At 41.5% G+C, this 14,990-nt stretch overlaps 1 protein-coding gene across 4 annotated transcripts in view; it reads right to left on the bottom strand.

The window, feature by feature from the left end:
- Positions 1–14,990, bottom strand: part of TMEM94 (transmembrane protein 94) — a 175,322-nt gene that overhangs the window by 11,510 nt on the left and 148,822 nt on the right. For all 4 annotated transcript variants that reach the window (XM_033961457.1, XM_033961456.1, XM_033961458.1 and 1 more), the window contains 2 exons: positions 5,781–5,874; positions 4,205–4,375 (listed from right to left, as the gene is read on the bottom strand). In XM_033961457.1, the coding sequence (XP_033817348.1) occupies positions 4,205–4,375; positions 5,781–5,874 (265 nt within the window). The remainder of the gene's footprint in view (positions 1–4,204; positions 4,376–5,780; positions 5,875–14,990) is intronic.

Below are 14,990 nucleotides of genomic sequence, written 5' to 3'. Positions count from 1 at the left end.
TGAACCCAAACCTACAAGATATCCTATTATTGTACCAAGCATTAGTCACAAGTACACTAAAGTACATAAGAAGTTCCTCGAGATAACTTTTTCTTATCAGACTGCCAAATTGAATATATGGCTCAGAAAAATGATGTTAGAAGCTTCTTCTAACCTAGATTTTAGGAAATTACTAAAGACTCAATTATTTAATAAGTTGGTATCTTAACATTTTTTTCTTTTAATCACATTTAGTATTTCATTCTTACGCTTTCATTCGCATGGTCTGTAATTCTATCCTGATAATTTTATTGAAATGTCTGCACTTAATTTTTAATTAATTTTATTGAAATGTTTATATTGCTTTCTGCTGTATTTTATTCAAGTCTTTCTATTGAAATATATGTATTTTACATGCTGTGAACCGCTTAGAACCTCCCCGGTATGGCGGCATATAAATAAATTATTGTTATTAAAGGGAAGACAGACCTTTACTGGGTATTGTGTGGGTTCTAGATGGTAAATGGGTGTAATCCTATGATAATAAAATCTCCAATGCAAAGAGGGGATGAGTGATGGAAGTCCTTGGAAGGTACAGGAGAACAGCTAAGTAAAGAACACACTGTACATCACTTTGTATCTTCTGACTCATGAAAGTTCTCCTATTTCAGTGGTCTCAAACTCAAACCCTTTCCAGGGTCACATTTTGGATTTGTAGGTACTTGGAGGGCCTCAGAAAAATTAGTTAATGTCTTATTAAAGAAATGACAATTTTGCATGATGTAAAACTCTTTATAGTTTATAAATCTTTCCTTTTGGTTAAGCCTTAATAATAATATTGTCATTTATAGCTAAAGAGACATTTGATCAAGAAACTGTTTAATTTTACTTTTGTGATTATGATAAACATACCGAGGGCCTCAAAATAGTACCTGGCGGGCTGCATGTGGCCCCTGGGCCGCGTGTTTGAGACCACTGTCCTATTTGCAAGTCCTTAGTAGTGGTTAAGATCAATGACAGCAAACATCTTTCTTTATGTCTTCTCTCCTTTCACAACAATCTGCCCAGTGAATTTCCCCTGTCATCATTTCACTTTGGTCCTAACTAGAGAATGACACGGGGAAAAAAAATGTGTGCCCCGTCCCCGCAAGCTCGGTCCCCGGCCCCGTAAACCATCTGATCCCATCCGCACAAGCCTTGAATAGTTTTATACTGAACTTAATCTATTAAAGTATAAAAAGAAAGAATATTATGTACAATTCTGTCATTTGATAAATAAAAAATAATACAGAGAAAGGATCAACAAAACCCTCATCTCCCCTCTCCTCCCCTCACAAAAATCCCCTCCACTATAGAGAAAACTGAAGTCAAATTACTACTGAATGCTATACAGAAAAATCAAGCTAACAGAATACTTCAGTCACACATGGCAGGAATAGTGTTAAGAGAGAGCCTTATGCCAGCTGGAAGCTAAAGAAGCACAGTCTGGGCTTTGCGGTCCCCAGTTATGTCTAACATCAGCTCTAGCAGGATACATATTTCAAATCTGATATATTCTAATCACAAAACAGAAAATAATTTTTTTTTTCTACCTTTTGTTGTATGGTCATTTTATTCTTCACATCACATTGGTCTCAGGCTCTGGTTTCTGTTTCCGTCTGTCTACTCTTAACTCTCTTGCCATGGTCTCCTGACCATTTGATGTATCTTCTTTCTTCATGCTCACCATTCATCTTCCATCTCTGTGTATACTTTTCCCCCATGTTCAGCAAGCATCTCCCTTCTCTGTTTCCTATACTTCCCTTTCTAGTATTTTCCATGTTCCCATCTCCCTGCCTTCATCATCTCAACATTCTATGATCCCCTCCCCGTATACAGTATCACTCCTTATCCTCCCCTAAGTCCAGCATGTTCCTTCTGCGTTCTTATTCTCCCCCATGTCTAGCCATCTTCTCTCAGGTTCCATATACTCTCCCATATCTAGAATTACCCCTCTGTGTCCATATAACACCCTTATACAGATGCAGCATTCCCCTTTTTGTCGCTGTTCCTATGCTCCCATCCATGCCCACCATCTCCCCTCTTTTTGTATATTTCCCTATGTCCAGTTCTCCCCTCTCTTACTCCCTTCCACTAATGTGTCTCTCAAACTCTCTCTTTCCTTCTTCCCTCCGCTATGTTCAATATTTCACACTCTTCCTTCATCCCCTTGGTTCAGCTCTTCTCTTTCCATTTCCTTCTCTCTCTTCCTCCCTTCAGGTCTTGCACCTCTCTCCCTTCCCTCTAGCCCCCTTCCTTCAGTGCCCAGGTGTGGGTCTGGCACCTCTCTCTTCCCTCCAGCTCTACTCCACCCACCACATGGGCCCAGCATCTGTTTCCTTCCTCCTAATCCCCAGACCAGATCCAGCAATTGTCTCCCTTCCCTTCAGCTCCAGCCAGTCCAGTACCCCAAGGAACTTCCTCACCCCCCCTCCATGTGAGTCCAGTAGTACCCCCTGTCCCTTCCTATTGCGGGTGCAACACTAAATTCCAACCAGAAGTTACATTGGAAGGAGGGACTCAGCAGCAAGATGGTTCCAGTCGGAGCAGCCCTGCATGCAGGAAGCTACTAACAGGCTGGTGGGCCTGCCCCGGGAAGTGCAAAGGGGCTGAAGCAGGAGAATCACAGATTTGTTGTTGTTTTGGGGTTTTCTTTTGCCGCCCGCCTTCGGGAGAGAAGGATGGTGTGAGGGTGGGGGCTGCTGGACCCATCAGAGGGAGGGAGGGGGGCTGCTGGACTCACGAGGGGGGAGGCTACTGCTGCTGCACCTGTGATTGCGCGAGGGGGCTGCTAGACACTCAATCACATAGAGGGCTGCTGATCAGGAGATGTGGGAAGGGAGGTAACTCGTGGCAGATACTTTACTAAGGGGACAAGGCCATTCACCACTCTATGGGGCGGTGAATGGCCTTGTCCCCGTCTATGCAGCAATTGGTCTTTTTTTCCCCCCCGTTCTCAGCTTACAGTCACCGTGTCATTCTCTAATCCTAACCACTTAGTGTCAAGTACAGCTCACTAAGGCATCAGTTTAGCAACAGCCGCCTTCCCTCACTCAAGTGCAAAATTCATCATCTCCAGCTGCTAAGTTTCAAATCTGTAGTTCAGTAACCACTGGACTACAAATGAGTTTTACAATGGAGTGAAGTGATGGAGTAGACAGAGCAGTGGGCTGAGAACCAGAAATGCCAGGATTCAAATCCCACTGATGCTGTGATCTTAAGCAAGTCACTAGACCCTCCATTGCCTCGGGTACAAATTTACACTTCTCCCTCGGTATTTGTGGGGGATAGGGGCAGAGCCGGACCACGAATTGAGAAAAAACGCAAATACCTTCTCATCTGGCTCTGACCCACCCCCGCCTCCCTCCTGCCTTCCCCCCCTCTCCCCCTCCCCCGGCATCCTGGCCTTACCTGGTGGTCTAGCGGGCTTTCGGGGCAGGAGCAATCTTCCTACGCCAGATCGCCAATAGGAAATGACTGCCGTGAGTTCCCGTGGTCTCTCGAGACTACGACGGGAGCTCACGGCAGCCATTTCCTATTGGCGATCTACACGGAGCAGGAGCGTAGGAAGATCGCTCCTGCCCAGAAAGCCCGCTAGACCACCAGGTAAAGCCGGGATGCTGGGAGGAAGGCTGGAGAGAGGCGAGAATGTGCTAAACTATGGGGGGGTTTTCTCCCTCCCCCCAAAAAATCACAAATATGTGAAATCGCAAGTGTCGAAACCGCAAATGGGGAAGGGGACGTGTAGATTGTTAAGCCCTCTGGGTGCAGGGAAATATCTACTGTACCTGAATGTAACTTGCCTTAAGCTACTACTTAAAAGGGGTCAGCTAAATTTAAAAATTCATGGGAGAACACAGAGCAGTAATAACTGCCAAGGCAAAAAAAAAAAAAAAAAAGGCTTAAAATCTCTCAACCCACACACATAGCATGGATCATCTCCCACCATTTTGTCAAACATATAGCTAGGCAGAAAAGTGCCATGCCTTAAATTGATAACGTTATCCCGTGTGCCATTATCTGAGCTAATACATGAAAAGGACACACACACATCTGTCAATTTAAAGAACCACCAAAGGGGAAACACTTTGATGAATAAATCGTACATCAGCAAAGTATACCTAGGGTATATAGGTAAAGTGTGAAATCCCCTCCCACCTCAAAAATCAACAAGTTTTTCTCTTACCTAATTTCATGAAGTTTGACTATTTCATTGACAATCGCAACTGAAATGAGAGACAATAAGCCCAAAAGCCAGGAAACCAATGGGATATCAGACAAGTCAAAAGTTAGAGGGGACTGTGGGTTCGTCCAAAGTTTCAGATCCAAAGCCGTCTCAATAACTTGGCCCAGTAACCTGAGGATTCATGAAAACAGCAGCCTCTTAGCCAAAAACTGGTGTATTCCACATACCAATTGCATATCAGGACTGAAAAGGGATGAATCAATCTGGTTGAGTCTGCCTTTCTGCAAAAGCTTAATTTACAGTCATATACAAGGACTGAACTATAGACTGAAATTTAGAAAACCAAAAAAACCCCAAAACAAAAACAACAACTTATGTTCATCTAGTTCAGTCATACTTGGATACCTATCTGTCCTATTTTTTCTGTCTGTGTCCTAATTAAATTGAAAGCTCTTCTAAGCATGGACTGCTACCCAATTTGAATCAATTCATTTCCCCCCAAAATCAAACTCACCGATTCAATCAACAGCTCTCCTCCTCACCCGGTGAGGCCTGACATACCTCCAGGGCCTCCTAAAGTAGCAGCAGTGGTGGACAGCTAAGAGACGAAGGCTCTGAACTGGCTGCTCATGGCCTGCCCCACCAGAGCCTTCCCTGATGACCGGGGCCATCACTGATGATGTGGCAGAGGGAAGCTCTGGAAGGACAGGCCACGAACAGTCTGTTTAGAGCCTACATCTGCTAGCCGTCCACAGCCACTGCTGCTGCATTTGGAGACTCGACGATATGACAGATCTTGGGGGGGGGGGGGTTGTCAGTCGATGGGAGGGACAGAAAGCTGCCACACAGAGGGATAGGAGAGAGGGACAGAAATCTGCTACACATGGGAATAGGTGGGATGAAAAGCTGCTGCACATGGAAGAATTGTTGGACATGGGGTGGAGGAGAGGAAGGGAGTGCAAAAAAGAGGCAGAAAGGGGTGAGAGAGGGAGAAATCCTGCATATGGTAGAGGGGAGGGAGACATACATGGAGAAGAGAGAGGGAGAAATGTTGGACATTGGGTGGAGAACAGGGAGAGATGGTACATGGGAGAGAGAAAGAAATATTTCACACGATAATGGAGGGAAGAAAGGAAGAGATGCTGCATGGAGGGGAATAGAGAGGTTTGACCCAGGGCACAAGACAGGGAGAGAGAGATGGTAGACAGTGGGAAAAAAATGTTGGATATAGCAGTGGAAGGAAAGGTTCAGAGATGAAGATGGATGGTGAGCACATGTTGAATGTACAACACTGCGTATGCCTTTCAGCGCTATAAAAATAACAGTAGTAATAGCAGGAATAGTAATACAAAGCAACTTAAGCCACCCATGCTCTATTGCATGTAGAAACATCCCTCTATCACCACACTCATTGTCAGTGTCCTTCTGTACAGATGCATCACCTCTTCACCTAGTGTTACTATCATCCACACCTCTCTATTTCATGGTTAAACAATTTTACAGGCAGAGCATAAATCTCCCAGAATGGAAACATGTATCATCCTTTTCAAACTATCCAGCATCTTCCAATACTCACACTACAGGCAGAGTCAGACACCACCAAATGTTACTGAATGGGCTTTTCTTCCACAAAGATTTGGAGCGATGGACATGACTCACAGAGATAAAAACTGAGAGAAAAAAAAATCAGAAAGCACTTAAATGTTTGTTCACTTTGGCCTCTTAATATTGTTATTCAGAAATAACACATAAAGGACTAATTGAGCTGTGCTGTGCCAAGTGCAGAGTGCTGTGCCAAGAGCTTAGCATAACACAAGAGGCAGGAAGGATTTTTGTGCACAAAAACACATAAGAGTGTGCACACATGTCCCAATACCATTTACCAGTAATTCCCATCTTAATTAACCCTCTCCAAGGTAGGGAGAACGAGAGGGCACCCTCTAAAATTGAAAGGGGATAGATTCCGTATGAACATAAGGAAGTTCTTCTTCACCCAGAGAGTGGTGGAAAACTGGAACGCTCTTCCGGAGTCTGTCATAGGGGAAAACACCCTCCAGGGATTCAAGACAAAGTTAGACAAGTTCCTGCTGAACCAGAACGTACGCAGGTAGGGCTAGTCTCAGTTAGAGCGCTGGTCTTTGACCAGAGGGCCACCGCGTGAGCCGACTGCTGGGCATGATGGACCCCGGGTCTGACTCAGCAATGGCAATTCTTATGTTCTTAACACATTAGCTATTACTCCTCAATGCAGAAAACAAAATCCCAGGCATAACACATAGCTTATTTTAACACTGGGAATTTAATGCCTGGTCTGGGTGTGGAGTAAGAGGAAGCATAATGTAGGCCTGTTATATTATCTTGACATGCTAGAACAGGGGTCTCAAAGTCCCTCCTTGAGGGCTGCAATCCAGTCAGATTTTCAGGATTTCCCCAATGAATATGCATGAGATCTATGTGCATGCACTGCTTTCAATGCATATTCATTGGGGAAATCCTGAAAACCCAACTGGATTGCGGCCCTCAAGGAGGGACTTTGAGATCCCTGTGCTAGAATGAAATACCTGTGAGATTCTCTCTTGAGCAAAAGGTGGGCCTTCCCACCGCATCAATTAAGATAAAGGTATGACATTCAGTCATGTGAAAAAATTAGGACACCCCATGAAATATTCATTTCTTTCTTAAGAAATGTTCACATATCGATGTTAAATCTTTTTTTTAATTTGTCTCTGGAAAAGAAAGTGATGTAACTGCAGGTAAACAACAAAAATTTTCCTTCATTTACTCATGAAACAAAAGATATCCAGAAAACTGTGTATTCTAACTGAGGAATAAATTAGGACACCCTACACCCTAATAGCTAGTGTTACCCCCCCCCCCCCTTTGGCTGAAATAACTGCAGTGAGACACTTCTTGTAGCCATCTACCAGTCTCTGACATCGGTCTGGGGAAAGTTCGTCCCAGTTGTGAGATGTTTAAGAGGTTACTTGCATGTACAGCCCATTTCAAATTATCCCACAGCATCTCAATGGGATTAAGATCAGGGCTTTGACTCGGCTACTCCAGGACTCTCCATTTCTTAGGTTTTTCAGCCAGTCCTTTTGTGGATATCTTTTGTTTCATGAGAAAATCAAGGAATATTTCATGGAGTGTCCTAATTTTTCACATGACTCTACGTGGGATAATTCAGTTTCCAGTTGCCATATTGATGGCTACCACATAATTGTGTACTTTTATTTCTATAAATAACAAGGGAGTGGACCCCTACTCTCTCAGTATCTTAAAGTTTACCAGATAAATGGACCCCCCTCTCCCAACCCTCAGTATCTTGAAAAAATGTATCCCACTATATTCCCTGAAACATCTTCTTTTTTTTTTTTATATAAATATTTTTTATTCTTTTTTTTTTAATTCTTACATCAAGTGAAATACATGTAATACATTCAATTATGAAAAAACACTTGAAATTATTATTAAATGTTCTTACAATGTGAATTAAATAAACCCTTTTTCAGAATTTTATATCATATTAATATTACAATATTTTTCCCTCCCTACCCCTTCTATATGTTCTATACATGTGTTATTATATCTGATCAGTAGAATAATTTGTCAATGGTCCCCATATTTTATTAAATTTTTTAATATAACCTTGTTGTAATGCCAATACTTTTTCCATTTTATATATATGACAAATTGAATTCCACCAAAAAGTGTAATTCAATTTAGTGTAATCCTTCCAGTTCTGAGTAATTTGCTGTATGGCGACCCTTGTTAAAATTAATAAAAGTTTATTATTATTAGCTGAAATCGGACTTTGTGTTCTCATTGCTGTTCCAAATAATATTGTATCATATGATAGTCCAACATGATTTTCTAATAAATTATTAATTTGGGGCCAAATTAATTTCCAAAAGGAATTAATGCAGGGACAAAAGAATAGTAAATGGTCCAATGTCCCCACTTCTATCCTACAATGCCAGCATCTATTAGATCTACTACTATCTAATTTTTGTAATCTCGTAGGGGTCCATAAAACTCTATGTAATAAAAACAACCATGTTTGACTCATAGATGCTGATCTTGTAGTATGTATTCTCCAGGACCAAAATTTTTGCCATTGAAATGGAGAAATTATCTGTCCTATCTCAATACTCCAAATATCCCTAAGTCCTGATCTCTTTTTTTTGTTTAAAAATTCGTTTATTTTCTTATACCATTTGCGGCTTGGTGTCCTAGAAAATCCGCTTGAAAACAAAGGATTGGTAAACTATATTGAGTGCTAAGATTCTTCCATTCAGGGAACCCTTCCTGAATGGCCTGCTTCAATTGCATCCATTTAAAATATTGTGTTTTTTCTAATCCAAATTTTTGTTGCAATTGTGAAAAACTAAGCAGTGATCCATTTACTATTACATCTTTTAAAGTACGTATACCTGCTTTTATCCATTGTTTCCATACTATTTTAAATCCACCAATTTTGATCCTGGAGTTTACCCAAATAGATTGATTTAAAGATTTAGCCAATGGATCTGTTGATAAATTGTTTATAAATCTTAATGTTTTCCATGTATCTATTAGAATTCTATGATCTTTATATCTCTTGGGTATTGTTATACTAATGAAATGTTCTGGATGTAAAGGGTAAGGATACAAAAAACCCCCCTCACCCCAAGAAGTCTACAAAGATTAGGGGGAAGAGATGAAGTCCGACTCCGGACTAAAATAAGTCCGAAAAGAAAACTATAATTTAAGAATTATGAGTGTTAAACGGACAAGCCCTCAGTCACACAGCAACCTCTGGAGTTTCCAGAGAAAAGCTGTCGCGGGTTTGCACCCAGAAAGGTGTTAACTGCGAAACATCCCCGGGCTTGTTCCGGATAATATTACGAGTGCCTATAAAGTGCAATGTGTGAAAAACTCAAATAGAAAAAACACACATAATCAAAATGGAGAAGGAATTCATCTCTTGCCCCTAAGCTGGGGGCCAAACAGGAAAGTAAGTGTCCAGATCTAGCCCAGCTTAGGGGCAAGAGATGAATTCCTTCTCCATTTTGATTATGTGTGTTTTTTCTATTTGAGTTTTTCACACATTGCACTTTATAGGCACTCGTAATATTATCCGGAACAAGCCCGGGGATGTTTCGCAGTTAACACCTTTCTGGGTTGTGATACGAATGAGAAATATATGATGTGACTGATATTTAGTGACACTGCCTAGGATCCATGATAGCTGTTACAGGGAAACACAAGTATTATGAGAACGAGCAAGGCCAGAAGTTTTCAGCACCTGCTGATAAACTGCCTATTATGAGAGCAGGTCACTGTCAGCACACGAGCAAAGCCAGAAGTTTTCAGCACCTGATGATAGGTGCTTGACAGAAACACACCCTCACCGCATGAGATAAGCACGCGTTTGTATATCCAATCTGGCTAAAGGGAATGGGGGAAAAAGTATCCAATCCATAAAGAGGGGCTGGGTATACAACCCACGAGCTAAGCTAGATGTTTTCAAGACATGCTGATTGGGGATTACCCTCTCAACATGAGATAAGCACGCGTTTGTATATCCAATCTGGAAAAAGTGGGATGGGGAAAAAGTACAATTTAAGGGAGGAAAGTTACCTGTAAGGGAGGGACTTTTTTTTCCACTGCTGACGAGTTGTGTGATGATATTCTGAATAAGCCTCCTGATCGTGGTCCCCCGACGGAGTGATGATGTAATAACCGGTAACATATTGATTCAAACTCTGTACTTAATCAATGATTATGGCTAGAAATATTGTATATATGTAATAAAACTTAATTTGTATACTATTTTGATTTCCTGGCATTCTGTCCAGTGCGGAAAGTGACTGAAGGTCTTTGGTAAGCCTTTTTAAATAGTAATACATTAATTGGCGTAGTCGGCAGGATTTCTCTAAAGAAAACCTGAGCGCTCTTGTGATACAGGAATGTTCAGGAAGAGAGAGAAATCCTCAAAAGAATCTATAGAGGTGCCCAGCTGGACTGAGGCACCGTATAATTTGATAGCACAAGAACTAGCCAATAATCATGGATTAGCAGAGTCATGGGAAAAGGTTCTGGGAAGGGCAGAACCACTTGATCTTGTACAAGCTTTAGAAAGATGCCCCGATAAATCGGGTGATGTAGTTTAGAAAAATGCCCCGATAAATCGGGTGATGTAGTTGCTTTAACTCGAAGGAGCTGGGTATTAACTTCTGCATACCGTATAGTGCACATACGGTTGCAAACAGCAGTTCAGGAACAAATTAAAGCAGAAACATATGGCGGCTGCTACAGTAAAATGGGACCCTAGTAAGTGGAATGGGGATGTTTGGGATAGTATTGATTCAGATGATGGGTGGGATTGGGACGATTGTCCAGGAGGAAGCTAACTGGTAGCTTTGTCTTTCTAAACTCCAGTTTCTGTCTCTCTGTCTCTCTGAATTAAAATTTTTTTGGTCTCTGCAAAAGAAAAGTTAATGGCGTCTCGTTGGAGTAAAAGTTCCTTTGTTTGAAAGAGCGAACTGCAAATGGGGGGTTTTCACCCCCACCTTTTTCCTCCTTCGATGCTATCATGTGAGCTTGACGGCGAGCTTTTTGAGTTTCTCCTTTGTTCACTACCAGGCAGAGGGGAGGGGGAAGGGGGAGAAAAAATAGAAAGAGACAGCATGGAGTCTGTCTGCAATTCTACGAATGTTGCAAAAACAGGTATCGATATTTAAAATATGCTTAAATATTAACAAATTATGGATTTAAATGTAGGAACTTGTAATGAAATTAATAATGTAAGCAAGGAACCAAAGGGTTTATGGATAAAAGCTATTTGGAGTTCCGATCAGCCAATATAAGGTACTTGAAGTTAATTGAAAGTTGTTTTACTGTTCAGGAAAAAAAGAAAGTTTGTGTATGTTGATTTGTAATTTAGGAGCTGTTTGCCTGATGTAGCCTGAATTTTTTTTTTTTTCTTCCCTTGTTTCTTTATCAGAAGGGATTGGAAAGTGATATTTAAAAGAGATGGTTCAAAGCAGGGAGATAATCTGTAGAACGAACGTACAAGAATGTGGAAGAAAGCTTTGTGAGACGTGTTAAGGAAGGATGTGCCTTTTGTTGTAGTGACAAGCAGGCTGACTAGTCACTGTTTGAAGGCTGGCCGCGGACTTTTCAGCAGTCCGAAATAAGTTTTTAAGAACGATAAAAGAATATTGGAAATGTTATAAAATGTTAATGTATATTCCTGTAAGTAGGTTTCAGGTTTGTTTGAACATGCCCAATCTCAATTTGCATTCCCATGGCAAGGGAGGCAATTTACTTTTACTAGGCTACCACAGGGATGGTTACATAGTCCTACCATTTGTCCTCAAATAATAGCGGAACATTTAGATGAATTTCAGAAATTCACATCTATACAAATTTCTCATTATGTTGACGACATATTGATACAGGGAACAACGAAGGAAGAGGTGCAAGGGCAGTTGGATTTATTAATTGACCATATGAAAAAGAAGGGATGGGAAATAAATCCAACAAAAATACAAGGACCGGCAACGTCGGTAAAATTTTTAGGAATTCAGTGGAATAGAGGATATTAGGGAAATCACAGAGAAAGCAAAACGAAATATATTAGATTTTCCTACTCAAAAGAATAAGCAGGAGATGCAATCATACATTGGTTTATTTACAAGGTAACTCGTAAAAAATATGAGTTTATGTGGGGAGAAGAACAGCAGGTTGCTTTTGGAAATGCTAAACTAGCCATACAGACAGCTGTAGATTTGTGGCCCAGGAGAGAGGGGGAAGTGGAATTACATGTATCTATTAATCAAATGCATGCTAATTGGTCATTATGGCAAAAACAAAGTGGGAAACGGGTACCCTTAGGATTCTGGAACAGGAAATTCCCGGAAGCAGGTGAAAAATATATTCCCTTCGAAAAACAACTTTTAGCATGTTATTGGGCGCTGGTTGAGACAGAACAAATAACATTAGGTCATAGAGTACTATTGCGACCACAAATTCCAATTATGCAATGGGTAATGTCTGATCCCAAGTCAAATAGAGTAGGATATGCTCAGGAACAAAGTATTATTAAATGGAAATGGTATATTTCCCAAAGAGCTAAAATAGGTGAGCATGGGGTAGCTACTTTGCACGAAAAAATAGCTAATATTCCTAACGGAGAGCTGGAAATCATAAAGCCAGTATATGCTCATGAATCCCCAGTGAAATGGGGAGTGGGATATCTTTTTACTGACTCCTGGTCGGTCGCTAATGGTCTTGCTACATGGTTGATGGGGTGGAAGTCCCATAATTGGTTAATTCATGGTAAGGAACTGTGGGGTAAAGAATTGTGGCAAGACATAGAAAAAATTGTACAGGAGACAATAGTGTCAGTATTTCGTGTAGATGCACATATGCCTGTTGATTCAATGGAACGATTGTTTAATTCCCAAGCAGATGCTGCAGCTACCATTTCTGTAACAACTACTAATGAAATTCCTAAGGTGGAAGAATGGTTGGAAGGTACAGCCATTTGGACACATCAGAAAAGTGGACATCTTGGAGAAAAAGCTACTTACAGGTGGGCTCAGGAACGAGGGATTCCTTTGACGATAGATGTGATCTAACATGTGATCGGAAAATGTCCGGTGTGTCAACATATCAAGAACGGGAAGTACCACATAAGGTAATGGGGCACATAGGCAGGGGGCGATTTGCCAGCCCAGATTTGGCAAATGGATTTCATAGGACCGTTACCCAAAAGTCGTAAATGTAAATATATATGTACTGCTGTAGATTATTACTAGCATTCCCTTGTGCCTCTGCGTCACAATGGAACACTCTAAGGACTTTAGACATGATTATTCAGTATTATGGTATGCCCTTACAAATACAAACTGATATGCTAAGGAATTATCACTTTAGGGGGAGTAATTGATGCTGATTATCAAGGGGAGGTTAAAGTCATATTGATAAATTTAGGAGAAAATGATGTAATAATTGCGAAGGGAGAACGAATAGCTCAATTGTTATTGATACCAATCTATATCGTGCCAATTAGGGAAATAACCCCTCCTTCTCAGTTGACTGTAAGAGGGGAAGGGGAGTTTGGAGCTACAAATACCGTAAACGTAGGAGCCAAAATCTGGATTAGCAATCCTAAAGGACCTCCGGAACCAGCGGAGGTGATTGCAATCGGGAAAGATGAGGCTCTCCTTATAATGAAACCGGGAGTGGAAAAATGGGAATATGTCCCTCAGGAGAAATGTTATTTGAGAGAGTAATAATGTTTTCTGAAACTTGCAGATATACGTGTGCCTTGGAATCCTTGGAATATGGTATGGGGTAAGAGGCGCTGCCCCCGGGCGACGTATTACAATTAAAGAAGGGGTCGTTACGTCATGGAGATGGAAGCATTCTTCAATGAATCGGAAGCAAGATAACTTCACTTGCAGCGCTAACTCCAGATGTATCATTGCAAATGTGACAATAAAAGACCATACGTGGATTACAGAAATTAAAAGCAATGAACACACTAGACCAATCGCCCAATACGTATTATATGAGGGACTAAACACTACCTTGAATATAACTGCAGAAGTGCTAGTCATGTGTTGTCAAACAGAAGAATTTATGACATGGAACAGTTCGACCCAGAGGTATTTTGTTACAAACAATTGTACTACATATAATGGAACCCAAATGAATATTACTGTGAATAGGTCTTTTGTAGTATGTACTAATGCCACAGAAATTTATAACCGATCAATGTGGGTAGAATTTGTGGTATTCATAAAAAATGATACGGCCAAGGTAGATCCGGGACAAATAAAGAGATTACATCCACATGTGAAATGGTAGGTCTACACGCACAAAAAATTAATGTGATGTTTGAAATATCATTTCCTCCCTCTTCTCAGTGTTCATACCGAGGAAGGAGAGCATGGTATGATACATTAAGGAGAAATTAGGTTCTTACCTGCTAATTTACTTTCTTTTAGCTTCTCCAGACCAGTAGAGGTTAACTTTACGATTGGGTATATATCTAATCATGACCAGCAGGTGGAGACTGAAAACAAAACTTTGGGACAGTATATCCTAGCCCCTCCTCTCTATTTCCCTCAGTCTGCCGAATAGCCAAGCAGAACCAAGAACTGGAAAACAACAGAGAGAAAAAACAATACTCCGAAAGGAGTAACAAATAACATACCCAAAAAATGCTGTTGGAAAATGCAGAGGAGAAATTCCCGAAGGAAGAAGGTCCCCACAGCTCGCCAGCTAAGCCAGCCGAGCCACAGCCGCTGTTCTTCAATTCTCCCCGGCCCTAGAAAAATACTAGAACCCGCAGCAAAAACCAAAAAACTGCCCGCGCAACAGCCCCAACAACAACAACAACAGACAGGGTGGGGACCTCTACTGGTCTGGAGAAGCTAAAAGAAAGTAAATTAGCAGGTAAGAACCTAATTTCTCCTTCTTTAGCACTCTCCAGACCAGTAGAGGTTAACTTTACGATTGGGACGTACCAAAGCAGTCCCTCTCACGGGCGGGACCCCCGAAGGGCCGATACCAGAACACGCTCACCGAACACCGCGTCCCGACGCGCCTGAACATCTACCCGATAATGCCGAACAAATGAATGCAAGGAGGACCAAACCGCAGCCTTACAAATATCCACCGGAGGCACGAGCGACGACTCAGCCCAAGAAGCCGCCTGACCCCTAGTGGAATGAGCCTTGAGAAACTCCGGAACCGGCTTCTGACTCAGAAGATAAGCGGAAGCAATCAT

This window comes from Geotrypetes seraphini, chromosome 10, assembly GCF_902459505.1.
Source record: "Geotrypetes seraphini chromosome 10, aGeoSer1.1, whole genome shotgun sequence".
NCBI lineage: Eukaryota > Metazoa > Chordata > Amphibia > Gymnophiona > Dermophiidae > Geotrypetes > Geotrypetes seraphini.
The sequence above is the reverse complement of the archived record's forward strand: the minus strand, read 5'-3'. Positions and strand labels throughout refer to the sequence as shown.